This window comes from Periplaneta americana, chromosome 1, assembly GCF_040183065.1.
Source record: "Periplaneta americana isolate PAMFEO1 chromosome 1, P.americana_PAMFEO1_priV1, whole genome shotgun sequence".
NCBI classification, from domain to species: Eukaryota; Metazoa; Arthropoda; class Insecta; order Blattodea; family Blattidae; genus Periplaneta; species Periplaneta americana.
Window position 1 is genome coordinate 133,867,935 of NC_091117.1, and position 18,626 is coordinate 133,886,560.

General features: G+C 34.6%; 1 protein-coding gene across 1 annotated transcript in view; it reads right to left on the reverse strand.

The window, feature by feature from the left end:
* dpy (dumpy) overlaps positions 1 to 18,626 on the reverse strand; it is a 673,297-nt gene that overhangs the window by 23,319 nt on the left and 631,352 nt on the right. The window contains exons 203-210 of the mRNA XM_069827690.1: positions 17,601 to 17,801; positions 17,084 to 17,266; positions 15,432 to 16,022; positions 13,505 to 13,693; positions 11,476 to 12,237; positions 8,018 to 8,383; positions 6,587 to 6,790; positions 4,251 to 4,499 (exon numbers count right to left, since the gene is read on the reverse strand). Of these exons, the coding sequence (XP_069683791.1) occupies positions 4,251 to 4,499; positions 6,587 to 6,790; positions 8,018 to 8,383; positions 11,476 to 12,237; positions 13,505 to 13,693; positions 15,432 to 16,022; positions 17,084 to 17,266; positions 17,601 to 17,801 (2,745 nt within the window). The remainder of the gene's footprint in view (positions 1 to 4,250; positions 4,500 to 6,586; positions 6,791 to 8,017; positions 8,384 to 11,475; positions 12,238 to 13,504; positions 13,694 to 15,431; positions 16,023 to 17,083; positions 17,267 to 17,600; positions 17,802 to 18,626) is intronic.

Genomic DNA, 18,626 nt, shown 5'->3' on the forward strand with positions numbered 1-18,626 from the left:
CAGAATGCCATGAAACTGTCTTCTAGTTTTCTTTTTTGTGCTAGAGGTGTAGTTTTCATGGCATTCCTTGCAGAAATTCCGAAAAACTTAATCTCTTTCCTTTGTTGCAATTTTTTCTTCAGCAAGTACATTGCATCATACATTTCAATTATGAAAACTGTGGCTCGTTTCAGAATTTTGATGCATTCAACAAATATTTTTGCAGCATTACTGAAGAACAGAAGGTGGATCTCAAGCAATATATCCTTCATGTCATCTTCTGGATCAAAATACCTCTGGAGCAGTCCTCTCCAAGAGATTTGAAGTAGCTCTTGATGGCAGGCCAATTATATATAGTCTGTCCACTGCGGGTTCCAATGAAAGTCAACGGATTGTGACATGCTGAAGAATCTCCTTCCATTCGATATCCACAAATTCGAAGTAATCTTTTAGTTCTTCTCTACGCTTACCAGACATAGAAAAATGACTGTGAATTATCATAACTGTTGTTTCAACATCTATATCAAGAGAGTCGTTTGCATGCTTCATGGTATTGTGAACTATGTGAGAAGAGCAGTTTGATTGTAATATTCTTTTATGTGAATTGTGAAGAAGCTTGAAAACAGAATTGTGTTTTCCATAATTCACGTAAGTGTTGTCTGCAGTGCATGCTGATATTTTATCTAAATTTAAACCATTTTCATATAAAATTTCACAATGCACTCATGTATTGAACTTGCTGCCTCATTTGCACTTCTATGAAAGTCCAAAAGTTTGTTTTCAAGACCTGAAGATGTGTAATATCTTACACATAGAGAAAACATTTTACGGTTTCCTACATTGCTTGGATCTATTGCAATTGAGAAGTAGCAGTCTTTGGACACAAGCTCGGAGACAACATCTTGCAAACACTTTGGCTCCAACACATCTTTTACTAAATATTCTCCCTTTATTCTTCCTTACGAAATACCACTAGCATCTTGGAGTCTTTAAAAACATAAGATATCTGTTTGTTAGAACAGTCCCTTCTGGCATAACTTATTATGTTTCACCATATGGAACACAAAAGTTAATTCTGCCGCAGTAACTATATCTTGATGGAATGTTGAGGTTGTCTGGTTAGAAAAATATGATGTAAAATTTTTCGAATTAGACTGTGTCCTATCATTAGTTTTATGGCCTTCAGTTCTGGCATGCTGTTTCAGATCACACTCCCCTCCGTGAGATACAGTCACTTCACATGCACAAACAATGCACTTAGCCTTATAGGAATTTCCTATAACGGTTTAACCCATGTGTATGAGGATTCCCAATGGTAAGTTGTTAATCGTTTAATCTTCTTTTTGGAGTTGTCTCAATATTATATTCGTCAGGATCTGACATTTTATCACTTGATAACAGTGATCAATAGCGTAATAGCAATAACTCACCACTGTATATAGCAACTATCAGTTCTCACAAACAGTAGGACTTACTTTCTTCAACCTTATTCTCTGCTTCCACTCTGTGACTGTTTTCACGAGTTGCAACTACAAGTTAGCGCTAAATACCACTTACAGTCGAAACGGGCTAGCATCCTGACAGACTATCGATATATCGACATAGTAACTCGATTGGTCACCAAAGAGGACCCTGTTAACACACAGATTATAGCTGTGCTAGGCGCTGGAATGCGCTAGTTTCAGTAGATTTGAATGTTTCCAGATGACAAAAATTAAAAAAATGACAACTGCTTTATGACAATTTACGGGACAATGCATTATAATCAAATTCAATCAATCAATTTAGGGCATTTCAAAACCTAAGAGGTTTTTAGCCTCATTCACGATATAGTGCCATTCGTCTCTGTTCTCTGCATCTTCTTGTTGTCCTCCCATTGTAAAAAGATTGTCATATACATGGTCCTGCCAACAGAGACGAGGTCTACCAAGAGGTCTCTTACATCTTGGAGAATAGTTGAAAGCTATTCATAGAAGAGAGTCTTCATCACGCCGTAGAACGTGTCCAAGCCAACGTAGTCTTCAACTTTTTATTAAGGCTATTATGTCCGGATCTTTATAAATATCCCTTAGTTCCCTGTTGTTCAAAATTCTCCATGTGTTATTTTCTTGAATGGGACCAAAAATCTTCCTCAAGATTTTGTTCTCAAAAGTAAAAAGGGATTTTGTTGTTTTTTTGTTAATATCCAAGTTTCACAGCAATATAGGAGAGTCGGTATGATTATTGTTTTATAGCATCTTAATTTTGATAATCTAGAAAGGAGTTTGGAACTAAGCAATTTATGAAGGGAGTAGTAACACTTATTTGCCGTAACGAGTCTATGTTCAATTTATTTCCCAAAAAAGCCTGTTTTATTAATTATACTTCCTAAGTATTTAAATTCAGTAACTTTTTGAAACTCCCAATCATCTATTATAAGTGACCCTCTATTATTTGAGGTACGTGATATATTCATGTATTTAGTTTATCAGAATTAATTTTTAACCCTGTTATTCATGTTTTTTTCTACTAAGAGTCTAAAAAGTTTCTTGATATCATCTTCTGTTGTCCTAGAAGGACAATATCATCAGCATATGCTAATAAATTAATTTTACCATTGTCCAATGAAATTCCAATATTTTCATTCCTAAGTTTCTGTAATGCTTTTTGTAAGACAAAATTAAAAAGCATGGGTGACAAACCATCTCCCTGTCTCACTCCAGATTGAACTTCAAAACTATCTGAAATAACAGGTCCAACTTTAATTTTACATTTCGAATTACTCATGCATTCCTTTATTAATTGTATTAATTTTTGTGGTATTCCAAACTCTGTCAAAACTGACCATAAATATTTTCTTCTCACAGTATCATAAGCTTTTTCAAAATCAACAAAAAGCAAATGTAAATCCTTTCTAAATTCCCAGTATTTAGAAACAAGTTGTTGAAGAATGAAAATCTGATCACATGTTGATCTTCCTTGCATGAAACCTGCTTGATGATCGATCCTTAATATTCTCTGAGATGGATGGTTTAATTCTGTTTAATAAAATATGGAATAAAATTTTATACAAATTGTCTAGTAAAGCAATCCCTCTATAATTTTCACATTTACTTGTATCCCCCTTTTTATGAATTGGGACAATCAATGCTGTTTTCCAGGCTTCCGGAATTTTTCCATATTTACAAATTTCTGAAATTAAAATAAGTAATTTTTTCATCAAAATTTGTCCTCCATATTTGATTTATTCAGCAGTAATTCCATCTTCTCCAACTGCTTTTCCAGATTTCAAATGTTGGACAGCAATTTCAATGTCTATAAGATCCGGTTCGTCTATTAACGGTTGGACATTGTATCATACTGATCAAAATTGTCATTATCAATATGTGGATGATTTAATAGCCTTTCAAAATTTTTTTCCAAATAATGCATTTTAATATGGGGCGAAAATTTGTTTACCCAAAATACGGGACAGGTGGCAACCCTAGCTATCCAGCTAAGTTGTCTTAAACATCTGCCACACTGCGTATTCCTCTCCATCCTTCAAATCCATGTAACTATACTTCACAGATCAATATGAGTTGTGATGTCCCCGTGAACCAAGCAAGAACCTGAGGGGTTCCAGTGTCTCTTATGCAGACCTATGAATTTTCTAGAATTCACCACCACAGCCATCTACCAATATTTGGATGAACAGTGAAGAACACTCACCACAGCTGATGGCTGATTCAGTATCACACAAATACAAGTGGAGCCTATTTTTTTAACTGGATATGATAATAAAAGCGAACTATGAATAATACTGACGGAATGAAGGAGGAAAATTGGGGAAATGCCGAGAAAAACCCTCATAAACTTGGCTTTTTCCACCATAAATGCAACTCTGCTATCGCGAAATTTGAACAAGTCCATGGTCGTCAAAAGCTAGCACTCTGTTAACTGTGCTACCAGGAAACATAACAATAATGAAGATGATATCACCATGTCATGTGAATGTAGGACAATACAATTGTTAATCAGATTAAAAACTGAAATCTGCAGGATGGTAGATTTGTGAACACAAAAAAGCGATGAAATCAGATAGAACATGAAAAGTAGAAATTTGAATAATGAAGAATGTATTGATCTAAATTGCTGGGTAAAGAAAGTAAATTAATTTGGCTAAGTAAAACTATCAATGTATAGAAGTATTCCTCATAATAAATAATTTAAGAAAGAGCTATTCCAATTTTACCTTCCAGGTTTCATATTTTAGAAATGTATGTAACTTCAGTAATTTTCGTATTACTTACGTTTAATGCAGTAACCACTGACGTTCAATTTATAGCCCAATCCAATGGGGCAAATACAGTTGCCTCTCTCATCAATGATCATACCCCGCTCCAGTGCACACACACAACGGCCCCTTTCGTCAACCTTGAGTCCATTCTGTTCTGGACAACGTATACAGTCATCGTTCTCATTGAGGCCAGTTCCTGGTGGGCACACGCATTCTCCATTTTCATTGCGAATAAAGCCCTTGTCAATTCTGCATGTTGGAACTGTAGAAAAAGAGACGCACAATCATAAGAATGTTACACAAAAAATAAACGATATAATTCTGGATTAACCTAGGAAGCCTCTGAGGTTGCCATCCCACACAGTACTTTACAAGTGTGCAATGTAAAAATATCACAGTTTTGTTTACCAGTTTCTGAGTTTGATTAAAGAATGATTACTCAGATGATGCATTTTAAAGCTAAGTGTTTGTGTGGCTCATACAAGGTGAAATTTCTTTTATAAACCGGCATTCTAATTTACAAGACTTGTGTGCAATATTTATGTTGCTCAGTTACTTTCACTGTGGTATCTGCTGGCGCTGTATATATTTTTAAATCATGTGATATGGAGAAGAAATACTTCTAGGATTTATGTTCAAAACTACAATCTGTCATATGCGAAAAGCCTTTGTACCGGTACTGATTATGTTACTCTGCCCATTTAAAACAGTCAAGCTATGCATTCATTATTTCATCTTCTGAAAAATGATCCAGTTCTGATGAACATGTTTGTTTACTTAACAAACATCCTAAAGAATGTTTCATTGACACTTACATAACATGAAGATGAACAAAAAGATTTTTAAGAGGATCTGTCAATGTTGGAGATTCTCTCATTGTTCGTTAAAAAGGACTATATTAGTCAAAGTTACTGTACTTCTGAACTTCCAGAAGAAAATTAAAATTTCTCCACCATTGATCGCATATAATGTAGGAGATCGCACAAAGACCACAGCACAGGACTGCAGCAATGTGATATTCAATCTCTAAAATTACAATAACAACGTTATGTAAAGCATTTGAGTTTTACTATTTTAACAAACAAATTAAATCACAAATAGGTATGTACTCTTGACTGCCAATATAGACACTATTCTGAATTTGAAGCTGACTTTGTAAAGTGAATCTATCTATAAGGTTCATTAATTATTAATTGGAATAAATACACAATTATCTGTAGCTGGTTTCTTGTATTTATTCATTAAGCATGATCTCTGGAAGATTAAATGTTCCAGTCATGTAAATTTCCTACAGAGCTATGAGAAAATTGAATTGGGACAAGCAATCCTAATGTATTAGCTAATTTTGGCTCTAAGCTAGAAAAATATATTATTGTTGTTGTTTCCTACGGCTCGATGGGCTTTACTCCATTTTACTTTGGGTGTCCCAATATAGTCCTGCAATGTTGTTATTTCGTTGAAGGATCGGATTTAATCCTTAGCTGGATAGGAGGTGCGTCTGTAGCCCTCCTACAACTACACTTATCCCCTGGAGGTGCAAAATGACTAACAGTGTGGTAATGGCATTCCAAAAGCTCCTTCTGAGGACCAAACCTATCCACCCAAGAACCCCACATAGGAAGAGGAACCATAGCTCGAAAAATATGTTTGTATTATTACTATTGAACTTTAATAACCTTAAGTTTATTAACAGTTATTGTTAAGGCCCTTTCAATCCAGGAAAAAAAAAACTTCTTCATCTAATACAGTTAACTGTCCATAAATATTTAATAAAATTTAACATACTATTATTCTGATCCGAAATTAATAAAAATATTAAATGCAGTTCACATAATATCCTTATATTACAATTCTTTTTAAAATTCAGTTTCTTCCCTTTCTTGGTAAAAAATTATAAACAAATACTTAAGGCATAATATTTAGAGAGTCTTCACTCTATTTGTTATCTTCCCTGTGTTGGTTTGATACAGATATTGTATATCAATGTAAATATTTTCAATATTTGTGTTTGGAAAATTTATTAGTGAAAAAGTTCATAACTGTCCTGTCTTCCCTTCAAGAACTTGTCCAGTTGGTCTGTCTACTCTAGGAAGTAGCCTATATTGAACCAACAATAAATACTGTATCAGTACACACAAATAGCGAAACTTCCTAGTCATGTAGTCAACATGGCATAAGGCCAACATAGGCTAAAAACACGATAAGGGATACATATCCAGATAAATCTCTACTTCTTTTTCTAGAAAGCTTAATAGTTTCTGAGGTATAATACAAGTGTTGTATGTACTATAACGATCTCCTTCATTGAATGGCATGTTGAGACAGGTTTCAATATTTTTATGTACTTACTGGGTTCACATTGAACAGCAGCATTTCCTTGGTAGCCGGGAAGGCATTCACAGATCATGGTTCTTACAGGTACAGTGTCCAGGACTTTGCAATTTGCATTTATTCCACATGGTGTTGTGGCATTGCACGGGTTTACACATTCTCCTTTAATACATGCTGTCTGAGAGGGACAGTCATAGTCCTCCTTGCAACCCTTTTCTTCAGCTAAAAGAAAGAAATCATTATTTATTAATTTTTTTTTTTTATTTTTATCCTCAAATCAGAGGCTGTCATTAGACAAAGTATACATAAGAAAATAAGGAACAAAGAAACAAACAATGAAAGTTAAGTATTAACAGCAATGTGTAAACAATATATTGGTTGTAATCATGTAAAAGGAAAGTTTAAGAATTCTTTCTTATTCCAAAAATTGTAATGTGTAAACAGTATATTGGTTGTAATCGTATAAAAGGAAAGTTTAAGAATTATTTCTTATTCCAAAAATTGTAATTTATTATGAAGTTAATAATTTTAGGTTGAAGTGAATTTCAAAATATAAAAGTTTATTTCTCTGATTTCTCGAAATGTTTTTCTTACCCTAAGATGTTACAGACAGGATATATACCGGTACTATATTTCAAGTGAATTAAATATCGTTGCTGCGCCTCCAAAATCTGCTATGTGTTTTTAAAAAGATTTTGCAGGAAAAAGAAAGAAGCATTATCACTTTCAATTCCTCCGATTTTCAAAGGTATTTTCGTATAATTTCATCATTTTTCTTGTAACGATTGAAATTATACCGTAAGTACCTTTGAAAATCAAGGAAATTAAAAGTGACGATGCTTTTTCTTTCTCCTGCAAAATCTTTTTTAAAAACACAGCGATGATATATAAAGTTCTTATAGTGGTGAAAGTTCTTCAGTTGAAATATGACCATAAATCGAGATCCAACTGAAAAGATTTACAAGATACTCTTTATATATCATTACATTATAAGTTAAATGACTGTCATAGGGTCTACAGTAGCTTTAAATGAGATTCTATTGCAACTTTTTATCTTCTAACCTCAAGGAATGAGTCTTTGGTCATGTGGTTAGCATGACAAAGCTACTTTCTACGAAAACACAGAACAAATACAAGGGATATACACCCATTCCCTTGCGAAGAGGTATAATTCTCCACTTCCCTGTCAAGAATCGAAATCAGGTCCATAAGGATTACAGTTAGAAACACTATAGCTAGAGTCACAGTGAATGACTGCTGTAATTTATGTGTTTCTTCAGTAAATATGAGTTTATTACTTGTTTTCAAAATTATGTTTAAAGTTTTTGAAAAATTTGAAAACAAATCAATTGAGTTCGTAACTTGAATACTCTCTTTTTTCTTCTTCTTCTTCTTCCCAATCAAGGACTAGGTACTTTATTTCCTGTGATTGTACTTTTAAATACTTACGCTTGCATGTGAGTGGAGTGTCTCCAACAAATCCTGGTGGGCAAGCACAGTTAGGGCGATGGTTATATACTCGACATTCTGCTGGTGCTTTGCATGGATTCTTTTCATCACATGGATTCATACACTGATTGTTGATGCAAGCTTTCCTGGGAGGACATTCTGAGTCAGATCGACAGCCCAGGAACACACAGGCAACTTTCGGGTTTCCTGATAATCCAGGTGGACATTCACAAACTGCACGGTGGTTGGCTCCATAACAGGTGGCAGCATTGCCGCAAGAACTTCCGTCCAGAGCACATACTGGTACGCAGTTGCGGTTTACACATGTATGCTGTCCTGAGCAGTCACTGTCGCTTCGGCAGCCCACTGTAAATATTAAACCTCAATTATACATTGTTCACAGTTCCTTATTTAGTGGATCAAACTTTATCTTATCATTGAAGTCTGGTTACTTGCACATGCAGTGTTAAAGAGATTTTGATGAAGTTCCTGTGATTAGTTGGCATGGTGCTATAAACATGTGCTTCAATTATTTACTTTATAAATCGTTTTGCAGCAAACAGTTAGTGACTTTCCACACTAGAGATCTGGATTCAGAACCTACGTCCAACATGATATTGATGGTAGATAAAGAAGATACCGGTAATGTGCAAGGAAGTTATTATGATGTTTCTTCCGTTTCCTTTGAAATCATCCCGCCATTTTGACGTAGAATACGTCTTTCCCATACCGAGTATGGGCATCTGTTCAGGGATCAGTGGTGAAACAAAAATTACGGAATTTCAAATGCTTATTGCAACAACATTTTGAGCCACAGCCAAATTCTAATGTTGTTAGTAGTTAGGCCATGAACCAATGTAACTTGTGTGACTAGGCCCAATAACGCCACCTCCCCCCTTGCTACAGGCATGAGGGCAACGAACTTGCATATAAAATTAGCTGTGCTGTGTGGGCCTCTCTCGTAGGTGTAATGTATCGGCATTGAGAGCAGTTATACAGGATGTATCAGAAATATGGCTATATGTTTGATTGCATTGTGTGATGACTGTAGTATTGTTACAGGAAATATTACTGTTGGAAAGGCAATTCTTCAAATAACAACAATACCACACCACAACAATGCTGAGCTTACGTCATTAGCCAAGATGGTGCTGAACATGCAAATTACAGTTGCAATGTGGGCAATAACATACGGTAATGATCGTGAGGCCACAAGACTCGTGAAATGTGATTTTAAAATTGCATTGCAGCCATTGACTGTGGATAAGTTATTGAAGATGAGGAAAAGTGACAGTTTGGGCTATGATTGGATGGGAGGGATTATTAGGAATGCGAATCTTGGATGAGACTATTAATGCTGATTGGTATTGTGATATTCTTAATGAAATTGTGGTGCTGAACACGAACATTATTTATTCCAGCAGGACAGTTCGCCCCCTCACTAAGCTATTGCGGGGAGAGAAATTTTGAATCGTGATATGCAAAACAGGTAGGTGGGAAGAAGAGGACCGACAGAATGGCCAGTCTGTTCCCCTGATCTCACAGCCTGTGACTATTGGTGGTGGGGTTATTTGAAGGAGAAGGTTTATGCCCAGAAACCTCAAGACATTGAATGCTGAAAATAGCAATTGAGGAAGAAATTCATGCTATTTCAATGAACATGTATCATAAATCACTGAATGACTTCCCAAAGGGTTGCCAATTATCCTTGGATGTGAATGGTGAACAGTTTGAAGTAATAAAGTAACTTGTAAATAACTTGTTCAATTTGAAGAATTGCATTTCCAACAGTATGTCATATTTCCAGTAACAATAATACTGTCATCACACAATGCAATCAAATGCATAGCCGTATTTCTAATACACTCTGTAGATCTTTGCGACACTCGTTTGATCTGTAATCCCGAGTTCTGCAATATTAAACTGATAATAGATATTTACGATATACTTTGAGTGAACCATAGTAAAAAATTTGTTATAAGCTGGCACTAATTTCGGAATATTGCTTTATATGAAGAGAAAACATTTGCATATTCTACATTAATTACTTAACTGCTATTATTGAACCATACTTTCCATTTGTAAACCGAAACAAAAATAAAACATTCAAACCAATACAACTGTAGTTTCATTCCTGAGAATGGGTGGCATATTCTACAATGCCTTTAACTATCATGTCACCTATTGCACAGTGGCAGCTGGCAATAGCAACCATTGATAACCGAGCTCTCGCTGTGAGACTGACTGAATGACTCCTGTTCCTACGAAGGGGAGGGGATTCAAGTTGGCTGCAGTGTCGGGAGCTCGGTTATTAATGGTTGCTATCACTGGCTGCCGTGCAACTGGCGAATCTACAGTGAACGGCACTGTATATGTTCGTACATCACTGATACAGCTTTTTTTTTTTTTGATAAATCATATTCCTGGTCAAAAAGAAACTTGAATCTACAGTACCGTATTATATTCCCACTACATTCTATTATTTCTAAATGGAACATTTAACATGGGACAAGCAACTGCCGGAACTTCTTGAATTTGAGTCCAGTATCTAGAACATGGCATGATACTTACAGAAAATGAATCGGGAAGAAGGAGTAGACTAATAAGAAGAATAACGAGAACAAAAGAGGAGGATGAGGAGAAGCATACATTCTGCTACTGTTTGTCTTTGATAATGTGTTCATTACGCTTAAAAGACTGAATTTCTATCGGAAATTTGAACTGAATAATCGCATAATGCATACAATTTTAGGCACAAGCTACAAGATTATACATAGGCTACAAATTTAAACTCATCAAATACAGTGACTACAACATATGGAAAGAATGGACGAAGACTACGTACGAAACAAACTTTTAAATTGCAGACCCAGAGGCAGAATAAATTGAGGATGCTAATGTAGAATATGAATTGAGCAATTTTAATAATAACTCTTATATAGCCTACAAAATATTTTTTCAATGGTGAAGCCAAAAAAGACATTTATGAAGTTGATAATATTATGATGATGAGGACTACAAGATTATAACTAGGCCAACTATGCTTCATATTATTTTACAATACACTATAGATGAAGATACTACACACAAATATAGCTAAGAGTGGAATTTATATTTACTGTTATGATACAAGGGCGCTAAGTTAACATAGCCCAAATTATATTTCGGTAAATGATCACTGAATGATCACATTGTGCAGAAAAGAATCCATCCACAATAAAACAAGAACTGAAGCAACCATATAACTTCATTCCTCCATAAATGTTCTACATTTTGAATTCGCTTTTTGTAGAGTTGAATCAATTATAAGCATAACTGATATGATAATTAATTTTGAAAAATAATCTGTAATTTTTATTTAGATTAAAATTTAGTTGCATATTTCTCAATTCCAATACTGTTTGGGCTAGTTTCTGCAGATTGGTATATGATATAGTAAAATAAATAATCCAACATACCTCTCACACACTCGATCTCAGGATTGCCATCGTACCCTTCTTTGCAAGCACAGATAGGTTTATGATCTTTAATCCTGCAGTCTGCATTTGGTCCACAGTTGCATAGGTCTCTACAAACACCTCGGACACAAGCCTTGTCTTCTGGGCAGTCAGCATCACTAACGCAGCCTCCTATGGTAGTGACAGGAGGCGTGGGTTTGCAAGTGCCACTTCCACTACTGACATAGCCACTGGGGCATACACAAATCATAGTGCGCACTGGCACAGATCCCACTACCAAGCACTCAGATGGACGCTGACATGGTTCTAGAACTCTGCACGGATCCTGACATTTTTCATTCAGACAAGCAAGTCTCGTTGGACATTCAGGATCTTCCTTACATTCTGGCCTTGGTTCAGGTCGGCATCCTACATATGGGTTACCAATGTATCCAGGTGGGCATCGACAAACAGCGAAGTGGTTTTGTACGTGGCATTCTGCTCGAGGTGCACAAACGTTGTCATATATACAAGGATTGATACACTGAGCATTGATACAGGCACGATCGTTTGGACAGTCATTGTTGCTACGGCAGCCAACAACATAGCAGCGAATGTATGGGTTTCCTCGATAGCCACTCAAGCAACGACATTCAGCTCGGTTTCCATATGGATAGCATTCAGCATTTGAGCCACAAGGATTGTGAACAAGGCATGGATTAACACAGTTGGCATTCACACATGCCTTTCCTGAGTCACATTCGGAATCACTTCGGCATCCAACTGAAAAAAAAGAGATTACAAATATTGAAATTGTTTTGAAATGGATTTTTACTTTAAGCTGGTAGAATCCAGTTACATGATAATGATAATAATAATAATAATAATAATAATACACCCTATTATTCGTTTAGTCCCTGGAATCAAAATTAGACACAAATATTGGAATTTCTAGATTTTATGAAACGTACAAGAAGTTGGCTAATATAAAGTGCACCAGCATCAAGTCAACCAAAACTGTATTTTTGAAAATAATAAAAGAATATTTAAAATTAGATAAACCCTAAAATGAAGATATGAGAAAAGAATTGAATATGCACTTAGTGGACGATCAAATTCGAAGTGGGGGCAGGGAAAGAAACATGGAAAAAACTTTCAAGAAAATACGAATTATTTCTGCAGTCTTTTATATTGGTGTTAGAATGGTGTAGGCTATGTCGTCTATGGCCTAATAAATACCGTACCATGTTAGTCAGTCAATCTGAGGTCAGCCGGTTTAAAACCGGGGTTGAGAATGATATCTACAAGGGCAATATAAATTCTTAAATTACCTTTCTTTGGAAGAAATACGCAAATAAATAATGTCCTTGAATAAGAGCGCTCCAAGAAAAAAATTATTGACAATTCTATTTCTTCGCACAGGTTTCCTCCATTGGGGATACATATCTTTGCAAATTCTATATATCTGCAGTGGTCTCTGCATGTTCGAATCAGGAAAACCAATTACTGAAGTTCTGAAGACTTCAGTTTCACTTCATTTATTGTATTCCATAGATCTTACATTAGCATTGAAGCTTTAAGATGTGGAACAAGTCAAGAGTTATATCATTTTTAGCAAGGTGAGGTGAGGCCGAGAATTCGCCATAGATTACTTGATATTTGCCTTACGGTTGGGAAAAACTTCGGAAAAAACCCAAACAGGTAATCAGCCCAAGTGGGAATCTAACCCAAGCCTGAGGGCAGCTGTGGATCAATCAGCAAGAAGCGAGTATGCTGACTGAGCTATGCTGGTGGCTCTACAAAAATATAATAACATAGCAAGCAGTTTCAACAGTTGAACTGTTAAAACTTGTGGAAAAGACAGAAACTAAATCAAGAGAGTTATATATCCGATGTAAGGATATTAAGGTACAAGAGGTCTTATGGAGTCGAAAAGTTCAGGATTAGCATAATTTGTCCCTAAATTTATTATATCAATTCTAATTCTAATGTTAAATAGCTTTGTAAGCACAGAGAAAAATTGGTGAATATAATCTTTACAATAGCTTACCTGCATGGCATGCAATATTCGGGTTTCCTTCAAAGCCAGCTTCACAAGAGCAGATTGGACGATGATTCTGAACAAGACAGTTTGCATTTGTTCCACAATCACATGGATTGCGACATACACGATTAATGCAAGCTTCTGTGGTGGGACAGTCATTGTCACTTGTGCAACCCGGTGGCATTGGCACAACCACTGAAAATTTAAACAACAATATGAGTGATATTACTGTGAATTAAATATACGTTCAAATTTAATTATTAAACATTTACATTAACTTCACTTCATCAACTACTAAGTATATACCTGGAAGTAAGCAGGCCTAAAATAAATTTTCTGTATAGACTACTACTGGTATATTTGTCCGTGACAGTATGATTAATTTGGTATCATTATTAACAAAATGTACACAAAAAATGACAGCTAATAACCCATTAATGAATAGAAATACAGTCATCCAATGATCGATATTCCATGCAGGATTGTAATGTAAATATATGTGTACGTATTAATTAATTAATTTAATGACAACAAATTATGCCATCAATTTTTAAATTCATAAATTTATTATAGTTTATAAATATTTGTCTAAAACTTAAAATTAACCAACAATAAAATTAACTCTTTCTATAATCATCTATTATTTTATTATTTCATTCAGTAAAAACTTTATTTTAAAATATACCAAAGTAATCCATAATATCTAAAGTACAACCTAAAAGTGAAAAATGATATTTTAACACAAATCTTCTCAACACAAGAGTTTCTAAATATTTTACAGTTCTCATCTAGAATATTTCCTGCAATGAAACTTAAGTGGTTTTATTACGTTTTATACACTGGAAATGTAAATGAAATTCAACCAATTAAGTGACAAATTAGCAGATTTCACTGATACAATATACAAAGATTCTAAAAACTACCTACAAATGTTCTTTCCCTAACCTCAACACTATTTATAATTTTTCTTAGACTCAGACCAGGTAACTAATTTCAGTTTATATCTTGCCATTTTTATATCTGTTTTAAAACTGTTTACTTACAGACAAAGAGGCCAGTCAGTATTTATTTGTTTTTGACATTTACTCAGCATATTGACAGTAGTTACAGGTAATATATACCCAGTCTTTATTCCTGTGTTTGTTTACATTTTGGTATCAATGCTATTCTATTGCCAAATTCAATACCAAAGCTTTCCCAAGATTTCTACGTACCGGTACTTTTGCTCTTGTACGAGTGTGTTTCTCATATATGATACTGTAATACTGCAACAATTAAGTTACCTATGCTATAATAAAAGTTAATTTTTCGTAGTTTTGTATAACTGTTTGAAATAAATTATTTATACATTATTGGTTTATAATCTTTTATTTAATTAACATTACTTAAGAAAAGCACAGGCCAAAATTTGTAGGAAGCCTTTCCTTATATGTTTAAATATAACAATTAAGTTTCATTTTGTATAGATGTTAATATGAGTTATGTTCATTACCACCAGGATTATTTTCTCATCCCTGCAGGTTTCTTTGACGGACTCTCTATATTAAGTCATATATATTTTCATCTAAGATTGAGCAACTTCTTTGTAATGTGACATATTTGCAATGTCACTACTTTTTGCATTTTCGGGAAAACTTTTGTTGTTCAGGGAAATTTATGTTTTAAATGACTTTGGAATTATTCACTAAAATGTATGCTTTTGTTTATACATTAGGCACATAAGTTTAATATTTGCACTGGTATAAAACTGTTTAAAATTCCAATCAAATTTTTAAAAAGGAAATTTCAAATCGTATTGCAAACAGACACCAAAATTCTATATCTACAAGTTTTGGCAATGTTGACTTCTGCCATTACAGATAAAGTCTTACTAGCCTATTACAGAATGCAATTTAAAAAATACACCCAGTGTAATAAACATTCCTTGTCTTACCTGGTCTACATTCTCCATCAACATTTGGCACCCATCCTTCTGGACAAGTACAAGTCATTGTTCTTACAGGCACTGTATCTAGGACCATACAATGCGCAGTTGGAGAGCATGGTGACAATTTTATGCAAGGATTAACACATTCATTTCTGATACAAGCCAAGCGACTTGGACAGTCAACATCAATTCGACACTCTGGTTCTTGAGGTGGTACAGGGGCACGTTCACAGTAGGCCAGCGGGTTACCGATTGGCAGATGTTCAGGACATCTACATCCTGCTGCGTGGTTCTGTGCATAGCAGATTGCATTTGACGCACAAGGTGGATTTGCTATACTGGCACAAGGATTGATGCACCGATGTTCTAAACAAGCTTTGTCAGCTGGACAGTCTGAATTCACTCTGCACTCAACCCTCTCGCAGCGGTCAAATGGATTGCCTGCGTAACCTGAAGGACATCTACAAGCTGCACGATGGGCATCTCCATAACACTCTGCATTAGCAGCACATGGGACTCCCAATATGCAAGGATTGAGGCATTCGCCATTGTAGCACATCTTGTCATTGCTGCATTCATTGTCTGATTGACATCCCACTGCAAGAAATGACGTTTCGTACTTAGTGAAGGTGATCGAATTAATTACTTTTAATAATACAGAGACAAAAAATTGACAAAATTTAAGAATATTACCCAATTAATGCGCTCTCACAGAAAGAAAAAAGTCCCCACCCTCTGGACAAGAGACTTTTTTAATAAATTCAGTGTACATTCATACAAGAGTTATAATCATTGCCATGTTTTATTGTGCTGAAAAAAAAACCTTCCAACATGTGTATATTTAAATGTCCTCTGTCAACAATGTGTTAATGAAAAATTTTACAAAAAATATTTGAAGCAATAGGAAACAAAAATATAACATATCTTGTACCGTACTTAAAGTGGAAGTCAGGAACCCCTCCAGTCCCGAATTTATATTTAAAAAATATAAAAAAATGGTCACATGATTATTTTGGGGATCTAAAAATCCCAATTCAAGTCTTCACAGAAAATAAAAATTTGGGAGCAATTTTGACCCCTGGGACCCCAAAATTTTAAATTTGATTTTTAATTCAAGTATAGAAATGTTTCAAAAATAATATTCTCCATTTCTATCACATTAAATTTTTCAAAATATTTAAAAGTATCGAAGACATTCCAAAAAAGGAAAAAAAAAAAAAAAGAAAAAAAAAAAAAAAAAGAAACAACGTACATTATAATGTACATCAGGCCTGAAGGGGTTAAGATGAAATAATCATAGTGCAAAAGCTAACTAAATTTCTGAATACTTGAACATTATGTGTAACAACAATTATGTTAATAACGAAGTAAAAGCTCGAATTTATAATATATAAACGTGAGTGAGTACCCTTTGAAAATCTATCAGTTTACACTTGCATTTGTCAAGATTTGAACTCAGGTCCCTATCAAAGAAAGCAGCTACTTGGTTAATGGTGCACCATCAATTGTAATATTAAGCAATTTTCATTCATCTGTCCCTCTTTTGATATCCATCTTCCTGTACAATTGTCTGTGAGATTTATCATTTACATTACGATATTTGTTGAAACTGTGACCTAAATATAACTCCGATTACAGCATTTGAATGTGTTATTTACCTTTGAAGCATCCAGCCTGTGGGTTTCCAGAATAGCCTTGTTGACAATAGCAAACAGGATAGTGATTTGATACTCTGCACTCAGCATTTGGTCCACAGTTACAGGGGTTTACACAGAGACCATTGACACAAGATTCTTGAAGAGTACATTCGGAGTTGGATGTACAACCAACCAATGGAAGAGCTATAAAAAGTAGACATAAGACACAACACTGTAAAGTTCGTTTTTTGAGACATCAACAAATAAGCCTATGGTACTCTGGAAAACATAAATGCATTTTTGGCATCTCATTCATAGAAACCATTTCAATCATTACAACATAAAATTCAATGTGATTCATCGACTGAGTGATCTATTGGCTGTCATTACAATAAATTATTAATTAAATATGTGCTTATTAAAATCGTACGCAAAATAATGTACTGTAACTTATTATATAAATTAAAATTGTCATTTTGGAAAGCATTGCTTTCAAATCAGCAATGTAAATTCTCTCTAAATTATGAGCAACACTTACATGGTCTGCATTCAATTCTAGGATTGCCTTCATATCCTGCAGGACATCTACATATTGGTTGGTGATCTTGAACATGGCAGAATGCTCCACTAGCACAAGGATTGTCCAGACATGGGTTCACGCAGATGAGATTTATGCAACTTCGGTCTTTTGCACAATCAGTGTCGATGTAACATTCAGGTGGTGTGATAGGTGGACGAACTGCAATACAAAAGCAAAGATAAAATATAAAATGAGTACTGAAGATAAAATGTTAGAGAATTTTAAAATACAGCATTCTTGAATGAATGTATTTGAGTGAAATCATATTTTCCTTCACTCATAGTTTTCTGCCCAAGGGCAGGCCTTTCACTGCAAACCCAGCATTCTCCAATCTTCCCTATTTTTCGCCTTCCTCACAGTCTCCGCATATGATCCATATATCTTAATGTTGTCTCTCATCTGATATATTCTTCTGCCCCGAACTTTTCTCCTGTTCACCATTTCTTTCAGTGCACCCCTTCAGTAGGCATATATTTTCCTCAATAACATTAAAATATACCTTAATGACTCAAATCAAAACTTCCATTTTTCAAATTCTGATCCAGTAGGAAATTATATTTTTCGGAAAGAGAATTGTGATCATATTTAGAAAGACTAATATGAAATTACTGGTATGAAGATCTAATTTGTTTTCCCAACAATATATTTTTTCAAATTTCAAATTTATTTAATTAATACACAAGGTTTACACTACATTAGGCATTGCAGCCCGAAAGAGCAGAACTTCGTGCTTGGTGCAATTCAGTCTACTTACATAAAATTGGAGAGTGTTCATTCAGCACAATAATATTAATATATAGGAAAATACAGACAATGTAATGGCATATACAAATATAGAAAATATAAAGTACACGAATATTAGATTACAATTTTAAACTCATATAGCTTAAGGAAAGACAAAACAATTAAATAATTAATCTAATTTGTCTCTTAAATCTATGTGTGTTCAATGGACTTAGTTCATTAGTTCAGGGTAAGCTCTAA